The following is a 19,458-nucleotide window of genomic DNA, read 5'->3' as shown; positions in this document are numbered from 1 at the left end:
TGACCAGCCCCAGTGTCCAGGATTATTTCATGGGACTGTGGTCTATGGTGATTGAGGGATGTTGGGTGGGTACTCCTGATGCAAAATATCTCCATACCAGCTTGTCACATGGCCTAGAATACCATTATTTTACATCTCATTCTCAGGATCTTAAGATTCTTTTTTCTTTTGCCTACAAGTGCTCACTAAGATAAAAAATAAAGTAAAATAAAATATCCTGTATTAGTTTACCCCATGCACAGCCAGCTCGGAGCCAGATGCCTAACAATCTGAGAAGCAGTGTTCCCGAAGAAGAAGAGCTGGGCTAGGCCACTAATCCTGTGTCTTTTGCCAAGTGTCCCCAGGCCCCAGTTTATATGTATGAACGAAGAGGGTGCCTGGCTGGGTGATTCCACTCAATCCTGCTCTGTAAATGGGGCTCTAGCTGGTGGGTGAGAGGGGAGGGGAGGAGAGGTGCCACCACGTGGGCAACTTCATAACATTCTGCCACTAGGTTTGTGGGAGGGGACACAAAAAGAAGTGAAGAGACTCCCTTCCTGTCCTTTAAGAAGTTATGATTGAATTGGCAAATAAGTGGACAAACATACAGGTTTCACAAATGCATGTATTTGGCCCCTCTCAAATATTTCAAGTGTTCTTAGGCAGAAACACTATCCTTAACTACAATGAATTAGGAAAGAGAAGTAATCAAGGATGGCTTCCTGGAGCTCACGGTTGAGCTGCCATGGGAGCAGTTTTGTGTGATCCCTAGACCAGTAGCTTCAGCATCACCTGGGAGCTTATAAAACTGCAAATTCTTGAGCTCCACCCCAGATGCTGGGAGGGCACCCAGCAATCTGCACTATAAACTTTGAGAACCTCTCTGTACAGGTTCTCCTCAAAGTATAGTCCAAAAACCAGCTTTAGCATTCCTGGGAGTTGGTTAGAAATGCAGAACCTCAGGCCCACCAGACCTGCATTTTAACAAGATCCCCAGAGGATTCCAATGCACTCCAAGTGTGAGTAGTCACACGGCTGGAGGCAGAGTCAGCCTTATTGCTCCTGAAGCCCAGGGCTAGGAGGAGTGCTGTGCCTCTATGGCCTCCAGGCAGTTCGTTTCACCAAGACAAGTAGGTGGAGGGGGTGGGGGTGAGGTGGGGAAGCAATGATGTATCATCCTGGGGGGTATCCTGGGTGTGGCCTGCAGTGCCTTCTCTGCCTTCAGGTCCCCAGGCAGGGCCTAGGGAGGTGGTGAGAGTGAAAATCACCTGTAAGGCCCTCTGCCTTGTGTTTTTCAGATTAATTTCATCCTTTTTATAAACATTCTAAGAATCCTGATGAGAAAACTTAGAACTCAAGAAACAAGAGGAAATGAAGTAAACCATTTTAAGTAAGTGGAGGGCAGAGACTTATGCATGTTCAGTGAGCACACATTTACGGAGCAACAACTGTTTACCCAGCTGGTGTTAGGCACTGCTAGAGATGGAGGAGAAGGGGAAAACCTGACCTAGTTTCAAAGGGTTTATATTCAAAATAATAGTATAAATGGGGGCAGTGGTGTGAGTCCATTGTGAAACCTGAGACACTGCTCTGGGGGTAAGAAGAAAGGAAATCTCAGCAGGATCTCAGGAGGCAGAGATCATCAGATTTTTAAGATGTGTGATCCAAAAATACTTTAAAACCTTTAAGATGTTCCAGAGAGATGCTGTGTTCATTTGTTCAGGCTCCCATAACACAATACCGGACCAGGTGGCTTGAACAAGCGATATTAATTTCATCACAGTTCTGGAGGCTGGAAGCCCAAGATGAAGGTTTGGTTTCAGCTAAGGCCTCTCTCCTTGGCGTGTAGACTGCTGCCTTCAGGCTGTGTCCTCACAGGGCCCTTCTCTGTGCTCTCATCCCTGGTGTCTCCTCTGTAGAAGGACACCAGCCGGACTAAAGCCATATATTAATGACCTCAACTTAATCACCTCTTTATAGGTCCCATCTGAGAACACAGTCACATTCTCACGTCCTGCTGATTAGAGCTTCAACTTGTGAATTTGAGTGGGGACAATTCAACCCATAACAGAAATTAAATGTGAACCAGTGTCTCACAGAAGCTTTCTCTGTGATGTTCAGGGTTTTAAGAAGAATCTAGCAGTAGATTCCTTAGGATGTCTTTAGGGCAGTGGGCTCTGACGTAGGGTGGAGCTGGGTATACAGGATAAAATTTCCAGATAAAATCAGGCTGCCCAGTTCAATCTGAATTTTGGATAAACAATTAATAGGTTTTTTTAGTAGTTACACCCCCCCCCCCAATCCATTGCTTATCTGAAATTCAGATTAAACTGGGCATCCTATATTTTTATTTGCTAATTTTGGTAAATCTAACCTGAGAAGAAAATGAAAGAACTTCTCCTTATTATCAAACAAATAAGAATGCTGGCCTCACTAATAATACCTAGAGTATCAGTCATATGTGCACATTATTTATGAATAAATAGTTATTTGAGTGAGTCCATGTTCAGATTTTTTTTTCTGGTAGGGGTGACTGATCAGAAAGTTTTGAAACTGGTCATGGGTTGTAAGGGTTGTATCTCAGTGATGGGTACATGAGAATTGAAAATTTTCTGAAATAAAAAATAAAAACAAAAATGTTTGGGGTCACTGCTGCCAAGCCTCCGGCAAGCAGGAAAGATGGGTGTACAAAGCTGTGTGCTCACGGGTAGGGTAAGAGACAGAAGACTGCAGCGTGTCTCTGTGTCCTCAGGCGTCTGGCCAAGTCCACCCTCCTGCTGATCCCTCTCTTTGGCGCCCACTATATCATCTTTGCCTTTTCATCAGATGATGTTATGGAGATCCAGCTGTTTTTTGAACTGGCTCTTGGCTCATTCCAGGTAAGTTTCAGGGACTGTGACTATAAGGTGAAAAGAGAAGTTCCCTGTGTCCTTGGAGAAAGCTGTAGGCCATAGCGACAGCAAGCCAGATCTTCCTGGAAGAGTTCAGCAGTGCGGTTTGGGGAGGCGGATGCCTCATTTGGCAGAGACCCAAGAGAAGCAGAGGGGCAGGGCCTCACTGTGCTGTGACCCTGAGGGGAACCCAAGTTTCCCACCAGTCAGATGGGGGTGGAAGATAAAACTGAGGAGAGAGAGACTGATTCCAGGGAAAACAAAAGGGAAAAGCAACCCTAATCGCAGGGTAGTGTGACTCTCAATGGCATCTACACAGTCACATTAATGTAAGTCCTGAGGGCTATGGCTGAGCCATCAAAAAGTGGAGCAGGAAGATGAGCATTTTGAGAGGGTGTTTGAAAAAACAATAGGCTCATATTTGTACTGGGAAGTCCATAGAAATTACTCAAACTGAAAAATTCAGAAGTAGCAACATCAGCATATTATTTAGAATCAGTAAGAGAATTCCAAACAGTTGCCTCTGAAGAACAGGAAATGGGGGCGGGGGTGTTCAGAGCCTGCTGTTTTTTTGTGACAAGAATCATTTGACTCTTTGAAACCACGTGCATACACAACTTAGTAAAAATAAAAAAACAACTTAAAAGGAAAAAAAAGTGAAGGGGGAAATCACCTACCTACTAATTCAACCAGAAGTTGTGAGGTTTAAAAAAAAAAAAGACAGTAAACATGTTTGGACTTCTGGGACTCCCAAACTTCATAAGGTTATTTGTTTATTTACTCATAGCTATTTCTTTCCAAAAATAATGTGATGTAGCTTTCAAGAAAAAATATACAGAGGACAGAAAATAAGTAGATGAGGGATCAGTGGAAAAAGAAAATAAAGCCAAAAGACTTCATGCATAGAAGCAAATTCGATGTAGTCCTATAAAGGTGGGAGAGGTGGGTCATAAATTTGGTTTGGAGCTTTCCAATAGCCAAAGCAAAGACAGAAACACAATTTGTTTTAAGATTTACAGTATCCATGGGAAAACAAGCTATGAAGCCTGGGGAAGGCCTAGTGGTTATAGGCATTGGGGCCTGAGACATTTTTCCCAATGGGTTTTCCTAAAGAAGCCAGCCTATCCTCAACAAGGTTGATCCTCCTGCAGAGTCCTACCTACCAGGCTGGACTGGGCCTCCCTCATTCCCCGAGTTTGGGGTGGGCCTGGCCAGGGTTGTCTTTTTGTCACTCTCAGGTTCCAGGGAGGAACCTGACCCATGCTTTCAGGCCACACCCCAGGGCTGTCCTCTCCGCCTTCCTCTGAGCCTCTCTTCTGCCCAGAGCTCCTGGCAGCATCCCAGGCTGCCAGAGATCCCAGTCTCCTGTGGAATCCATGATTTTTTTTCTCTGGGCCAGGAAGCTTTCATGTCCACTACTCTTGTAATGTATGGGGAGACTGGGCTCACAGTGGTCCATTTAGCAGATGGGGGACTCCAGGACCATACAGACAGAAGGCCTTGATGCAGCTGACAGATAGGGCAGTGCCCTCTCTCAGAGCATGGAGACCAAGGTCTGCCTCCCTGTGTGGATGGGGACTCCCCGCCCTTTGGAGCTGGGGCCCTGGCCTACCCAACCAAAGACCATTTGATTTTCCTCTGGGGAAATGGCTTGTCGAGGGTAAACCAAGAGCACTTTCCTAAATTTCCCATAGAAATGTTTACAAGGATAAAAGATCTTTAAGAGTTTTTTTTTTTAAAAAAAAGAACCTTTGTTCATATACAAACATATCATTTTATATATAGTATGCATTTATATTATATATAACATTTATTTTTAAAATTTGTATTATGGACAATTTCTTCCATATACAAAAGGGAAGAGAATAGTGCACCCCTGCACAGCCATTACTAGCGACCTCTCCTGTTTCATCTCCATCACCAACCACCTCCCCCGCCCCACCCTCATCATTTTAAACCCAACAAGACATTGTTTTATTTCAAATACAAATATTTTAGTGTGTATTTCCAAAAGACAGGCTTAAAGAACCCACACGGAACCACAGTACCATTACCTCTGTCATATATTTTTAAAAACTAAGCTCTTTCTAATTGTAGAAATAAAACTTGCCTATTGAAGGAAATTTGGATTTAAGGAAAAATTAAGAGAGAAAAATTCATTCATAATCTCAGGACCCAGAAATAACCTCTGCTAAGATGTTGGTGTGTTTACTTCTGTGTCTCTTCTGTTCAGGAAGACATGCACAGATGTACCCGCGGGCAGATAGAATTGGGATCATGATGTGTGGTTTTGATTCCTGCTTGTTTAATTCTTTATATTGCCCACCATGAACAATTCCCCATGTCATGGTAGAATTTCTCAAAGTTGCTGGCTGTGTGAGGACTGCCATATATATATCTGGAGCACATTTAACTTCTCCTCACCCAGGGCTCCTGCCCTTGCCTGAATAGTGAAAATGTGTCCCTGGATCCTTGAGACCCAGACAGGCAAGGCCAGGCAACCCTGGGCCCGGTGAGATGGGCAGCAGCATCTGCCAACAGCCTGACCTTCAACTCTAAACCAGGCACACACAGAGCCCTAGTCCAGCCTAAACCCCTGTGACTCAGTTCACTCACCTGTAAAGGGGATCCTCCCATCTACCTAGAGCTTTGGCAAGGATTAAATGAAGCATCTGGGACCCAGAAGCCCACACATATGTAGGCCAAACTATGCTCAAAGCTGTTTTATTTCAAAGCCTCCCTTTCATGCCTCTGACAGTGGTTCTCATAAGTGATGCCCATCCAAACCTCCTGGGGATCTTTCAAAACTGCTGATGCTCCCACCTCCAGACATTCAGATTTGGGGTACGGAGTGAAATATGGGCAAAGCCTTCAGGTGATTCTAAGGTGCAGCAAAATTTGGAAATCACTGCTTTGAATAAGTGCTCACCACCCTACCCACCAAAATTCTCTCCATTCTAGGCAGTATTCATTGATGCCTAAAATTCTAAAGCAAGTCCTGCTAGTTTTGTCACTAAGCCTTGATAAATGCCAATACCCTTGAGCAGTTGTGTATATTAAGCCCACTATAGAGAGGCTGGTTTGTTGATCTTTGGGTCCTTTCCAATGTAGTAAGTAGCTAAGGGGAAAGCTGGATGGGTCTAGGGAAGAGGGATTGGACCACTGAGGTCAGAGCTGTGACAACTAGGCAACTGTAAGGAAGAGCAGGCTGGCCGGAGGTGGGTCCCTGAGGAGGTGAGTAGGGTATTTGCACTGCAGAGACCTTGCTCACAGCTCATGGTTCTATGCTGGCCTCTTAATCTCAAATCCTGCATCCCAGGCTGTAACCCCTACCCAGGCAGAGCTCCATGCCAAGATCCCAGGGACACCATGGGGAAAGCAGGAGCTCCAGATACCAGGGAGGGAGGGTCCTGATAGGCACAGACCCTCACCACATCAGGGAGCACAAAGTGGATATAGCCAGGAGGCCCCGGACCAGGGAAATGCACTCACCCGCCTGTTAAGCAGGGAAATCACCCCCATGGCTGGCAGGCCAGGACATGCACACAGGCTTCGTTCTGACCACACAGTCACACATTTATTTTTCACTTGAATAGCTGTCCATGTTTAATATCTTCAGATTTCAGTTTTTTTCTTTTCTTTAAATATATCTTTGGGGAAGGAGATACCACCCTTCTATTCAATTAAAAGAAACACTTTTTATCAGTGCAGAGGTCTTTTGTTTTTTTACACTTATCATGCCATGAATTCATAGAGAATGGGCTTCAGCTGCCCCAGCTTCTTTCCCATTGGTTCTCACACAGTGTGCTTCTCTGGGTGGGGCAAGCTGGTGCTTCAGTTCAATCTAGGTATCTTTCTTTTTTGTTGCCTTCTGGTTTTGTTTTTTTTTTAATCATATTCCTTCATACATTTTGGGAAGCTATCTCAGCTCTTAGAACTCTTAACATGCTCAATACATACATTAACTCTCTTATCAAGAATCTTGCCCTCAACATATTTGTTCACAATGTTTGCCTCTTGCTGGGTGACATTGTAGACTCCTCATGTTGCCATGGGAACAAACACAGGGCTTTCCTTTTTGAGCAGTGCCCCTGCCTTGATGCCTACAATGTCACCTTTCCTGTAGATTCGCATGCATGTGGCCAAAGAAAAAACTCCATGTTCTTTAAAAGGCCTAGAGAATATATAATGGATGCTTCTCCTCTTTCCCTTCATTAGTCATTTTGGTGAATTACTGAAAGATGGCAGTTCTGGTTGAAAGGTCCAGCTTATCTTGAAAATGAACCCTCTTAGGGCTCAGGACCTCACATGGACTGGCCCCAGTTGACGGGGCGGGGGCGGGGGGTGCTTCAGGTGCTACCACTTCCTGCTTCCAGGTGGCCCACCTAACTAATTCAGGAGACTTGCCTTTCCCACAGCCCTAGTTAGCAGCCTTGGGTGCAAGGTCTATGCTAGACACTGAGGATACGAAATGAAAGGGACCCTGTCTTTGCCCCCAAGGAGCTGGTTGTGCTGGATGATGCCAGCATGGCCAGGGACACTGTGGGGGCCCAGAAGAGGCAGCCCCAGTCCCTCCTGAGGTGAGAAGTATGAGGAGGCTCTGGAACACTTCCTGGGGGTAGTGGGGAGTGAGTCTGGTGCTGGTGATTGTAGCACTGGGAGGAAGTTGGAGGAGGGAGGCTGGTGCTGGAGCACCTACGCTAATGCCACCCCTTCCCTCTGCAGGGCCTGGTGGTGGCTGTCCTCTACTGCTTCCTCAATGGGGAGGTGAGTGTACTTGGGTTACCCTAATGCCTGGAGGAGCTCCCCAGTCACTGGATTTGGGTTCAGAGGGAGCTGCCTGGGAAGGGTGGTAGGGTATGGGCAAGGGGTGCTGGTGTGTCCTGACTTGAGCCTGACTTCTAGGAGTCCCATAAAGTGAGCTCCCTTGGAGGGCTTGGCAAAACAACTGCTGCCCGCCCCCATTTCTAATTCAGCAAAAATGGTCTGGGCTGGAGCCCACAAATGCTTTGATCAAGCACTAGAGGTGGTTCTTATCCTTGGGAAGGTCAGGAAGTGGAAGAAAGTACATGCACCCCAACCTGAACTCAGCTCCTGATTGCTCTCCACCTGCTGGACAGGTGATCTGTCACTGCCCCTCTCTGGGTCTCAGTCTTCCCATCTGTAAAATGAGTGACTCAGGTAACTTTTCTGCCAACTTAAGAGAACCCCACATGAACAAATTCCTTTGGCGGCTGCACACTTACTTTAAGGCCTCAGCCCTTGCCCAGCTTTTGGGTCAGAACATGAGGTTCCTGGCACACTGAAGCTGTGTGATCATTACTTGAACACAGCTTGCACAAAAGTAAAGCCTTTCTGTGACTGCTGATCATATATCTGCTTTGCCACACTTGAATGGGAACAACTTCTGATATTTTCCAAAAATGAGTCATCGAGCCTAGCCTCAAAGGTGTTGCTGCTAGAGCTGGCATTCATGAAGGAAATTTCCAAAGAGCAGCTCCCTGGCCCTCAGATTAGCTCTGAGCTAGGGTGGCTTCCTGGGAATGTACCCTGTTGTCCCATGGGATGACTTGGATTTTGGAGCTCTGGAGTGTGTAACCACAAGCTCCTTCTTCAGGACATACGTAGGGAGATTGCAGGTGAACGTACCCAGGGAAGGAGACTCTCGATACCTGTTGGGCATTGGGGCTAGAATTGATCAACCTGAGTGACCTGCAGGAGATGGGAAGGCATGACTACTGGGCAAGAGTGGCAGGGCCTGTGCAGAGGCACCAGTGTAGCGAGCACGGGTCTGGGCCCCCGGTCCTTCCTGTCTCCCCTCCTGGGCTGATGGCTGGTTTCCGGGGCCAGGTACAGCTGGAGGTTCAGAAGAAGTGGCGGCAGTGGCACCTGCCTGAGTTCCTACTGTGCCCCGTGGCCTTCAGCGACTCCTTCAGCAACGGCACCAGCGGCCTCACCCACAGCACCAAGGCCAGCCCTTCGGAGCCGAGCCCAGGCACCTGCAGGGCCAGCATCATCTGAGAGGCTTGGGCAGGGTCACCTATGGACATAAGCCAAGCAGGGTCTTGAGAGGACAGGACACTGCTTGGAGACAGTCCATATTCCTCACAGACATCGTATGCTTTCCCCTGTGACTAATAACCTTTTCTCCAAGCCTTGGGTTGGACGGTGAGACTTCCTCAGAACTCAGAAGGAACGTGGGGCACCATGGGGTAGGGGGGGGAGAGAAGAGCAGTTCAGGGGTCTTAGAAGGAAGAGAAATGGTAACTGGGATGAGATTTGGTCTGTATTTGTCAGTCTTTTTGCCCTTGAGACACAGGTGAGGGGGGATGCTCACCTACTCCTTTCTGGAAGGGGTGGAGGGCTTCCCTGATCCCCTGCTCCAGTGTTCAGGGGTAAACTTAGAAGCCCAGGAAACATGAGAAATCAAGGACACTCTCCATGCCTCACTGCAACCTGGCTATCCAGCAGCTCTCATCCTAGAGCCTTCAAGACAACTACTGAATTAATCTGATCAAGTCCCAGTGGAGGCCAGGAGAGCCCCAGGACGCCCAGCTCCCTCTTAGTAACCCTAGCACGGTCCAAAGCATCCTTCTGTTGTTACTGGCCCTTCAGTTACCCATAGCCCCCAAGGCAGGTATAGCGGGAGGAGCTGGGGCATGATACCATCTGGTAAGAGAGAAACAGGTTCACCAAGGCCCTGTGACTTGCCCAAACAACTAGGGAAGGAAGTGGCAGAAGTCCAGTCCAGCCTTTTGGTCTCAAATCTCCATGTTCCAAGGCTTTGTCTGTTTTACCAGGGCCTGTCTCCCCATCCCATTGGGAATTTTAGTCTCACCCTTTCCTCTCTGAACCTCAGTTCCCTTGAATACTAACATTCCTTCCCCATCAGCCTTGTGAGGGTTAGAGGACTTGATATCTGAATCCTTTTATAAAACAAAAACTATCATTGCCCAGGCAAACGCATTCTGGAAAGACGAGGGTGGGCCACCAACTGCCGCCCTCCCCGCTCCAGACACCACTGGGGAGGAAAGAGCATCTTGTCGGTGAGTGGGTCCAGCTCAAGTCCTGGCCTTGGGTGGCTCTAGCCTTTGCAACTCCCACTGCAGAGACAAGGAGGCCACGCTTTGCACCTTATAAGCTGCTCCTGGTGAGAAGGCCAGGTGCTCAGGTCCAAGGCTAATGACCCGGTCTATAGGGTTGATGAGTTCCACTCTCCAAAACACCACTTGGTCCACACCTCTCTTGAGCCTCCTCCACAGACTGCGCATTTTGAAATAAAAGTTTAAGAAAAAAAATCACAAGAGGTAGGTATAGGCACCCAGCCTAGCGCAAGAATGGGAACTGCAGTGACCAAAAATTCATACTATCAGTGGCAGCCAGTATGAACCAGGGAAGGCCAGAATTCATTAAGTAGGAGAACAAGAAGGGACTAGTGTGGAATAAAATGGGCTGAGGCCAAAAATGGACTGGAAAGGGGGCAGTTTAATGCACAAAAACACTCATCTGCTGCCAAGGATGGAAATCTTTACAGGTTCCTGGTTCCCTTCACATGTACTCATCTTTAGGATGTTTATGAATCATTACCCAAGGTCCAGCAGGTCCAGACATGTGCTCTTTGGATGTGTTCTGGGATCAAAACTGGTACCCTGAGGCTGTCTGATCCTCACCAAAGATGGACACACACTCGCCTCAGGGAGGGCTGTGCATTAGAATCAGGTGCGTTTTTCTGGAAGACTTACTCAAAAACTCTTCTCAAAGAGTTCAGGCAGGATTCTCACAGGCAGAGTCCCCAGAGGAGACAGCCAGCTGCTGGAAGCTGGGCTTAGGCAGGGATTATGGGGTTCCCCAAAGGGCAGGGGTTGCATCAAGTAACGTTTGAAAACCTACCACATGCAAGAAATTCTGAGGGAATCCTGCACTCAGCCTCCCTCGTGTAACCAATGCTAAACCAGGGAAACATGCACAAAGGTCCTCTGAGTTGGTAAAAGAGAGCCCTAGGCACTGATGGGACATCCTTAGTTGGAAGAATGATCCACTCTTTGCAACCCCGAGAGCCATAAAACAGGTGTGAACAGCACTTGGCTGTGCCGCCGGTCCAGGCACCAGTTACCAGAGCTGCTTCCAAATCTATCCCTGTCCTGGGAAGCAAGATTCAGAAGAGGATTTTAAAACGTGTTCTACAATCTATTGTACAACCTAACAACTTCACTAAGCCTGTGAAGCTGGTGAAACTGAGGCATCTTCCTGGCCTCTGGCCTTGGCCAAATGCCCCTGGGCCATTTCTGGCTGCCCACCCAAAGGTTATTGGGTAAGAGTCAGCAGTTTCAAGGTCACTGTCCCACTCCTACCCCCACCAGAGGTCATGTATTGGAAAAGTCCCATCCTGGCCGCACTTGCTTGTAGAACGAGATGTCCTTAGAGAGTTGGCCCTAAAGTTTCCTTAGTTGGCCCCAGGGATGGGCGATGCTGTTGATGTGAAGGCCACTGATGGCATTCAAGAAGAAGAGGAAGGAGGCAATGAACTGGCACCAGAACATCAGGGTAAAGCCAGTGAGCGTGACCTGGTTCCTGAGGAGGATCACAAAGCTCAGGAGCCCCCCAGAGGAGAGGACAAACGAGATGAGGAGGAGGACGGAGCCCAGGGCCCACTTGCGCAGTGAGTGGAGGTCCTCACACACCTGGGACACCATGAGGAGCTCCAGGCCAAAAATGGCAGCCACCACAGCCAAGGTGCCCACACTGCGGGCCAGGACCATGCCCACAGCCAGCCCTGGTATGCCGGCCTGACTCAGGTCTCTGAGGCAGTGTGTCCCAGTATGGTTGGAGTTGGTGCAGAAGTGCCATAGTCCAAAGAGGCGGTCCTCAGCCAGGAGCCAGTGGCCATCACAGATGGAGACAGAGGACAGGACCACAGCTAGAGCAGCACACATGATGATGAGGGTCCGGATGAAGGATTCAAAGAAGGACCGGTGGGGCCTCCTTTGGCCCAGCAGCCTCTGGGCCTGGAAGACATCACAGAGGTGGCATGTCAGAAACAGCCCCACCACAGCCTCTCCAACCCACGCAGGGATGACCCTGAACATGCTTTCCACCTTCCCACAGTCATGTTTTCTGTATATTCGAAGTCTGGAATATGGCCTTTAATCATAGCTCCCTCTCCAGCTCCTCCTTACCTTTCAGCATAGACTTCCTTGGGGAATCCTTCCCCCATTCTACCTGTTCCCTGTTCTCCATTCAAGACCTATAAACATTGTCAAGTTATTCACTAGACCTGAAGGGTTCTCTGAACTTTCTTTGATGATCTTCATGAGTAAGAAATCTAAATTCTATTCACTGGTAAATCCAAGGCCCCTCTGAATTCAGAAAGCCTTTCTGGCCTGGCTACTCTGACCCAAAGCTTGCAGCCAGCCTGGGTTTCTCTATAAGCAAAACAAGAAAACTGCCTGAAAGTCTGTGAGGGTTGTAAAAATCACTGGAACATAATACATGGTCATTTCCCTCTCTCCCTAGAGTTTCCCCAGTACAAGTCCATTTGTGTCCTAATCCCCACCCAGCTGGTTCTACGCTTTCCACACTCTGTCCAGGCCTCCGTTTTATTAACTTGTTTTCCTTAGTACTGACAGTGATGTTTGCACCTTGCCCTTCAGTCTTGCTCAGCTCCTCCCAGAACTTGGCAACCAGACTTTCTGTGCTAGCAGCTTCTTGATGGGAGGGGTCGGGAGCCACTGAGGCGCTTCTTCAGCCTCTGGTTTCAGCACTGGACCCCTGCCCCAGCCCCGTCTCTTCTGGTAAGCTGAGCCAGGTGTCCAGTGAATTGTCCCTTATTTCGCAGCACTCGGACATCACCCAGGTGCCATTCCCAACCACCATCCTAGAAAGCAAAAGAAATACTTCTGAATAAAACTCCTTATCCAACGCACAAGCGCTGAAGATACTCCCTGTCTCCTTCTCCCACTTCATCCCCCAGTGTTCTCCCTGGCCACCTCAGGCAGACGCAGCAGCCATCCTTCCATGCTTAGGACAAGCCTAGAACTTTCTTCCCTCAGACCTTTTGGCCCCTCCACCTGAAGGGCTCTTCTCCAGGTGTCCCCATTTCTCCATTCTTCATGTCTCAGCTGAAATGTCAGAGACATCTCATCTTTTCTGCTTACACAACCCAAACTGGGTCCCCTCCTGTCATTTTCTCCATCTGCTTTCTTCACTGTTCTGATCACAAGTTATCTATTCCCTTCTGATTTGTATTACAAATTATTATCTATCTCACTCAGAGACTGTGCTCTCCAAGACGGCAGGGCCTCCTGTTAAGACACTGTTAAGATGCTTGGCACAGTGTTTGACCTGGCATTCAATGGTGTGCAAGAAGAGCAATGGGATAAATGGACAGTTAAGTTTGCAATAACTGCCACCTCCATCTGAAGCTCCCTTTAAACCAAAGTCCTCCTCCCAACTGGTATATGCGGAAGCAACCCAGGTTCCACATAATTTGGGGAGGTAAGCAAAACGAGACAGCCCATGCATGAAAGCAATGCTGGGAAACTTGACAGGGTCTATGGAATACACCCTATACCAGGTGCAAAAGGAGGCAAGACCAGGGCATACCTCTCAGTGAGGGACACAAAGCAAAGCCACATTCCTGGGAAAGTCCTGTGGTCAGAGCCCTAGCAAGAACATCAGGCTGGCTGCTAACTCACAGAGGTGAGCAGGAGCTACTGCTAATTTCAGTCCCAGGAATACATGAATAAGGACCTCATTTACTCTCTGTGCTCCTGCATAGGTCCTATTTTACTCTTAAACCTGTGAGGTTGGTAGAGTAGGAAGCTCCTTGATGGCTAGGAAGGTGGGGGTGGGGGCGTTATGCAAAAAGGAAAACTTATGCAGAGATCAGGAGACTTGCCCAATATCACCCTCCTAAATCACAATAAAGCCTGTTACAGCTGCCCAGACAACTGCATATTATGCAGAGGATGAGATGCATTCAGCCATTAAACACCAACTGTGGCCTTCCAAGTATAGACCCTCGGTGTTAAGGGTTCAATATTACTGGTGAGGAAAAGGATTAGAGGTACAAAAAGATAGATACCCAAGGGGTCAGGACCTCAACTCAAATCTGGAGACAAAGGCAGTCTTGGGCACTGGGAAGGGCTCCCAGGCAGGAGTCTGGGCTGTGGTTCTCAAATTGTCCCCTTGTTTCCTAGAGGGGATTCCATGTGCTGAAGCAGGGCAGTAGGCAGGGGAAGCTGGCTCTGGGCCCCTTCCCTACTCCAGCTTCAGTAGATCTCTGTTACCTGCTGGAGATGATGAGAATCTAGGAGTCTGTACAGGAAAGCATTAGAAAAAAAAAATGGCTCTACTGCTAAGGAACGAACCAAGGAAACTTTGAAACCTTTGTGTCTACAAACCATTAAAGGTATTTGTCCTTGGGTGGTTTCTTAACCTCTTTGGCCCTTGTTGTGACTCCTGCAGAAAAGCAGTAGCCATAAAGGCACCTGGCAAAGTGACAACATCCTAGAGGTTGATAAGGTCCTAGGATGGGAGAGTCCCAGATACAGAGAACAAGTCACAAGAAATACAGGACCCAGAAACCTTCTGACCCTAGACTTCATACTATCTGGAGAACAGGCACGGCCTGTCCCTCTCTCAGCCCCACCTGTCCTGAGCACAGACAGGACTTTACTCTCTAGGCTCTCAGATATCACACCAAGATCAGAGAGAGAAAACAGGTGATGTCAGTTCATTTTCTCCCTCCCACTACAAAGCAGGGCTCTGGTGAACTCTCTGACCACCAATAAAACTCCCATGTATTAAATGAGATCAGGTATACAAACGTACCCGGCACCTGAGCAGCTCCCACATCACCAGAGCTGCTAATATCAGTAACAATAATAATGCACATTGGAGTCTTCATTCCTAACCACCCGGCTTTCCGGCACCTGCACTAGTGATCCAGAGCCTGAAGCCCTGTCCTGCTGGGCAGCTGGAAGCAGCCTGGTCAGTGGAGGTCCAATGGATAAGAGGAGGTGAGGGCAGATGAGATCTGCCCTTGACCTGTGAGCTCCCAGTTGTATGACCTTGGGCAACTCACAGCTTTCAGTCTCCACTGAAAATGGGCAAATAAGGCAAACATTTCCCTTTTTTTTACCTGTAAGCCCAGTGAATTTCTTCTGACCTATAGAACAGTGTCACTTGACACTCCTGGGCCTTTGAGTCCCACAGCAAAATCTTATCTTTCCCTATAATTCAGGATTCGATCTGCTCCCCTCAACATCCAAGTAGGCACTTGGAGCTACTCACTACTCTTTCTCCATATCTCCAACACAGCCCCCGTATCATTGCCCCCTCCCCCACCTCCACTACCCACTCTGCCCCGTCCCAGGCCAGACCCTCATCATCATTAGCTAGAAATTTCAATAGCTTCCTAGTAGGAGTCCCCAGCCACCTGATTGCAGAAGGTACAGTCAGGGCCTGTTAGGAACCAAGCAGGAGATGAGCTTGAATGTAATTCACTTGAATCATCCCCAAACCATATCCTTCCCCCCACCTGCCACCCAGCTCTGGAAAAATTGTCTTCGACGAAACTGGTTCCTGGTGCCAAAAAGATTGGGTACAGCTATACTAAAGAGTTGGACTGCCACCATCACTGGAGCCACCCCAGTGTGCTGGTCATGGAGTCCCAGGAGCTAGCTTATCCTCTTTCTCTTTCCTCACCTGTAAATGGAGATAACAGTACCTCCCTCCTATGGTGGTTGTGGGGCTGAAATGAGTTATCCCTCCAAGTGCTGAGAACAGTTCCTGGCACCTTGGTTAAGCACTCCTTCCTAAGCAGCAGCACACTCCCTCGCAGGGTAGCCTGTGTCCTACTTCAGGGAAGAGCTACTGGGCTTTACCTCATCTCCCCACTGCCCCTTCCACTGTCTTCCTCCACTACTGTCTGGGTCTTCCTTGCTACCAGTCTTCCTGCCCCTCCTAGACCAGTACAAAGCACCCCCACCTCCAATCCCTCCTGCAGTTTTTGCACCTCTTAATTTAGCACTCACTTCCTGATACCTCTCCTAAATCATTGTTTTCAAGTCTCTCTCTCCTAAAGGACAGTCAGCTCCTCAAAGGGAAAAACCACAACCCAGTCTCAGTCTCCTCACTGCCTGTCCTCTTCTCCAGGCCTGTCCCGGGAGGCTGCCTGGTTGACAAAAGATTCTTCCCCAGAACAAAGAGGAGGAACTTGCTGCATCGCGTTCTGGTCCCCGGTTAGAAGGCGTTTGGGGGATAGCCTGTGGGTGGGGGTTATTTTCAGGGAAAGGAAGAAAGTATGGGTGAGATTTGGAAACAACAAATCCTGGTTTTGAATCTCGATTCTGTCGCTTAGCTGCCGTATGGTCAGGTTCCTACCCTGCAAATTTCAGTTACCTTATCTATAAAATGAGCACAGAGGTACCTACTTGAGTCAGTGTTGTGGGAGTTTGAGTACCTGCATGCAAAGTCTGGGAGCCTCTAATCGTCAGGACAGCCCAGCTGCTGGACTCTTGTGAAGACCAGCTGGTGGGCCGCCTTCGCGCCAAAGAAGCGCGCGCGCAGGGTAGCGTCTCGCCACCTGCTGACCTCCCTAGAGACAGCTGCTCTCCGGAGAGAGGTGGAAGGAATGGGTGGATTCTCAGGCAATACAAATATCTTGCACCACCCAAAGAAGAAAACAAAACTTCGGAGATGAAGGCCGCTCCCCTCAGTAGGCCCTTTTCTTTGAGGCGTCCGAGCGCCCCAGCGAGCCCATCCCCGTCTCAAAACTCCTGAACGCATTTTGGGGAAGGGGAGATGGTCTTTCCAGCCTCTATCTAAAGAAGTTCTGACCCCCCAAAGACGCATCCTCAGGTCACATGAGGCAATCCTCACTTTGCAAATGGATTCTATCCACGCTTCACCCCAAACGCACCTCCTTTTTAAAAGGGAGGGACCTCTTTGGTGAACCTAACCGATGGGCACTGGTGACTCCGAGAAGGAGAAAAATAAGTTTGGGAGCTTCGGGGGCTGACAGAGCCGCGAGCAGAGGCGGGGGCGGACGCACCCCCACCCCCAGTCGCTTCCCGCCCACCATCCTCGGGCCCCGCCAGCTTGCTGTCTGGGTCCACAAGGCAGGGCACTACTCTCCCAGCCACCGCCGGTGGCTGGAACTGGCTCGCGGGGCGAATCCTCTTTCCTCCCCCATGGGTGAGGCTGACGCCGGCCCTCTGGGGATCCCGGGGCTACCTGCACGGCTATAGCAGTCATGCTGCACCGGGGCTCCGCTGCTCGGACTCGCTCCCTGCAGCCGCTCGGCGTCGCCTACGGACGCCGGCGCCGGTCCAGGGACTTCTCCCCGGGGGCGGAGCTGGGAGGCCGCGGGGCCGGTCGGAGGGCGGGGAAGGGAAGCTGCTTTCAAAACCAAGAGATTAACCCGGGGCGGGCTCAGCCGGCCCCCACCGCCACCCTCCGCGGCTCAGTTTACGCTGAGTCAGCAGGGCAGCCCAGAGGGCCCCCCCACTCTGGGGGTGGGTAGGAGGGGCGGGCACGTGGGGGAAGGCGGGGCTCGCGGAGAAGGTGCTAGCACCCGGCCCGCAGGGGTAAGACCCCCGGGTCGTAGGGAGGAGGATTGACACTAGGAGGAGGGCTGACCCGGTTGACTTCGGGCCAGGAGTCACTCTGTTGCTTCCGAACCTCAGAGACTACGTCTCCTGAGGGGCAGATTCCTCAAGGGCTGGACGGCATCGGAGGAAGGGCCGGGGTTCCCGCCCCAGCTTGCCGAGTAGAGCGTCTGGAGGAGGCGGTAGGGTGTAGAGAGAGGAGGCAGGAGTCGACCCTATTGCCTTCACCACCCGCTGGGTGACCTTGGGCTTCTTGATTAACCAGTCTGAGTCACGGATAATAACCAGATAATATTTACGAAAGGTCGGGGTCTTGGCGAGGCCCCCAGTAAATGAATGGCAGAGAACCTACGGGGCAATCCTTCTTGCGTCAGTTTTCTCTCCCCAAAAGGGAGATTTACAAACCTGCCTCCCTTGTGGCCTCCTAAGCGACCATCAAAAAGGCAAACACGACAAAGCAAAAGACATTGTTCTTCCTCGACTTCTGATGGAGACTGAGTACTCAAGGAGGCAGTGTATAAAGTCTCCACACCAAAAAGGGATGGGGGTGGGCAGGAAGGCCCAAGGACAGCAATTTCCAATTAAGACCCTCCCCTCCCATCGCAGTTTGTAGGGAAGTGTGTTAGTATGGAGGGGGATCCCTTTTCTCCTTCATTACATGGGGTAAATAAAATTATTTGGATCATTCATTCATTCATTTAGGCAGGCAGGCAGGCAGGCAGCTTCCCTCTGACCTTACCCAAGGATTCAAAACAACTTAGGTCTTTCCCCAGGAGCCATGTGAGAAAGGGGGAAACTCACAATTATCTGTGCATTTCCCAGTCAGATGTTCATCTGATTCCATCACTGCCAAAGACACCTTGTGAAAATCCTCTAACCTAGTCCTCAGGGCCCAGGCACAGGAGGGCCATGGCGCCCCCCCCCCCCCCACATTTGAACTAATGGAGAACTGGGACTGGACTTAACTGGCAGAACGAGTCTGGATCTGAGTTCCTGCCACAATTTTACATCAGAATCACCAGAAGGGTTTGTTAATACAGACTGTTGGACCCACCCCAGAATTTTCGACCTAGTGGATCTGGGGTAAGGCCCCACCTGGTGTATTTCTAGTAAGATGATGCTACTGCTGCTGGTCTGGGGGCCCTGCTTTGAGAATCACAGAGCTAAGGCAAAGGGGTGCTAGCTAGCCAGGCCCAGACAGGCCAACCCCTCTCTGCTGGGTGCCTACCCTCCATGGCCCCCACCTGCCTTCTCTGTAATCAAGGGTCCCAGAAGCCAGATACTCCTCCTTCTGCAGCCCTGGGCTTCAAAGAAGGGGCTGACACAGGAATGGAGGACCTGGCCCTGGTGGGTGTTGCTTTATAGAGCCCTAGAACACTCTGTGGAAGGGCCCTTCTAGGATATCAGGTCCAGCAACATTTTGTGTGACCAGGAGGGGAGTGCCTGGAATTCAAATCAGAAAGAACTGTCAGGTTCTTGTACCTCCTAAGATTTCTGTGTGTGGTCAGGCATGTTGGGAATATGTTGTCTGTTTGCTTTCTTGCTAAGAATAGAAAGTCTTGAATCAGTGGAATTTAGAGTAACATGTCAGCAAGATAGCTGGAGAGACAGAAATGACTTAGGAATAGGAAGTGACAGTCCAGTTCCAGTTATTTTATAGTCATAAGAAAGCCCAGAACACAGGTCGGAGTCTGGGTGGAGTTTGTGCTAAGGACCAGACATCAAGTCTATGAGCTGGTCACCAGGGCTGGCCCTCTCTGCATTCTAGGATCCCAGAGTCTCCTGGGTAACCCCTTGGTGCGCAGTGCGTGGGGTAGAGTGGGGTGTGGCAGCATCCATAGCACTCTCTCAGTGTATTGCCAGGCCCTAGGGAGATAGTGACAGAAGCAGGTAACTCAGCAGAAATGGCTGTCTGGAGAGGATTCCTAGTGCCATGGGAGCCAAGCAGGGGCATAAGTGTGGGTGGGGTGACAGGA

General features: G+C 49.5%; 2 protein-coding genes across 3 annotated transcripts in view; one reads left to right on the top strand and one right to left on the bottom strand.

Annotated features, from left to right (window-relative positions):
• SCTR (secretin receptor) overlaps positions 1-8,891 on the top strand; it is a 71,328-nt gene extending 62,437 nt beyond the window's left edge. Inside the window, 4 exon segments of the mRNA XM_054574920.1 lie at positions 1,278-1,369; positions 2,732-2,858; positions 7,596-7,637; positions 8,721-8,891. Coding sequence (XP_054430895.1) covers positions 1,278-1,369; positions 2,732-2,858; positions 7,596-7,637; positions 8,721-8,891 — 432 coding nt within the window.
• Positions 8,892-10,059: 1,168 nt separating this feature from the next.
• TMEM37 (transmembrane protein 37) lies at positions 10,060-17,179 on the bottom strand. 2 transcript variants are annotated; one of them, XM_054574938.1, is made up of 2 exons: positions 17,109-17,179; positions 10,060-11,875 (listed from the first exon to the last, which is right to left on the bottom strand). In XM_054574938.1, exons 1-2 carry the CDS (start codon positions 17,127-17,129, stop codon positions 11,303-11,305), a joined length of 594 nt encoding a protein of 197 aa, XP_054430913.1. In that variant the 5' UTR covers positions 17,130-17,179; the 3' UTR covers positions 10,060-11,302. The 2 variants fall into 2 exon arrangements, with proteins under 2 accessions (XP_054430913.1, XP_054430914.1); XM_054574939.1 differs by lacking the exon at positions 17,109-17,179 and adding an exon at positions 12,509-12,547.
• Between the last annotated feature and the right edge of the window lie 2,279 nt (positions 17,180-19,458).

The sequence above is a fragment of the Pteronotus mesoamericanus genome, unplaced genomic scaffold, assembly GCF_021234165.1.
Source record: "Pteronotus mesoamericanus isolate MK-2021 breed Mesoamerican mustached bat unplaced genomic scaffold, CSHL_Meso_final contig_27, whole genome shotgun sequence".
Taxonomy (NCBI): domain Eukaryota; kingdom Metazoa; phylum Chordata; class Mammalia; order Chiroptera; family Mormoopidae; genus Pteronotus; species Pteronotus mesoamericanus.
This window is presented reverse-complemented; position numbering and strand designations above follow the sequence as displayed.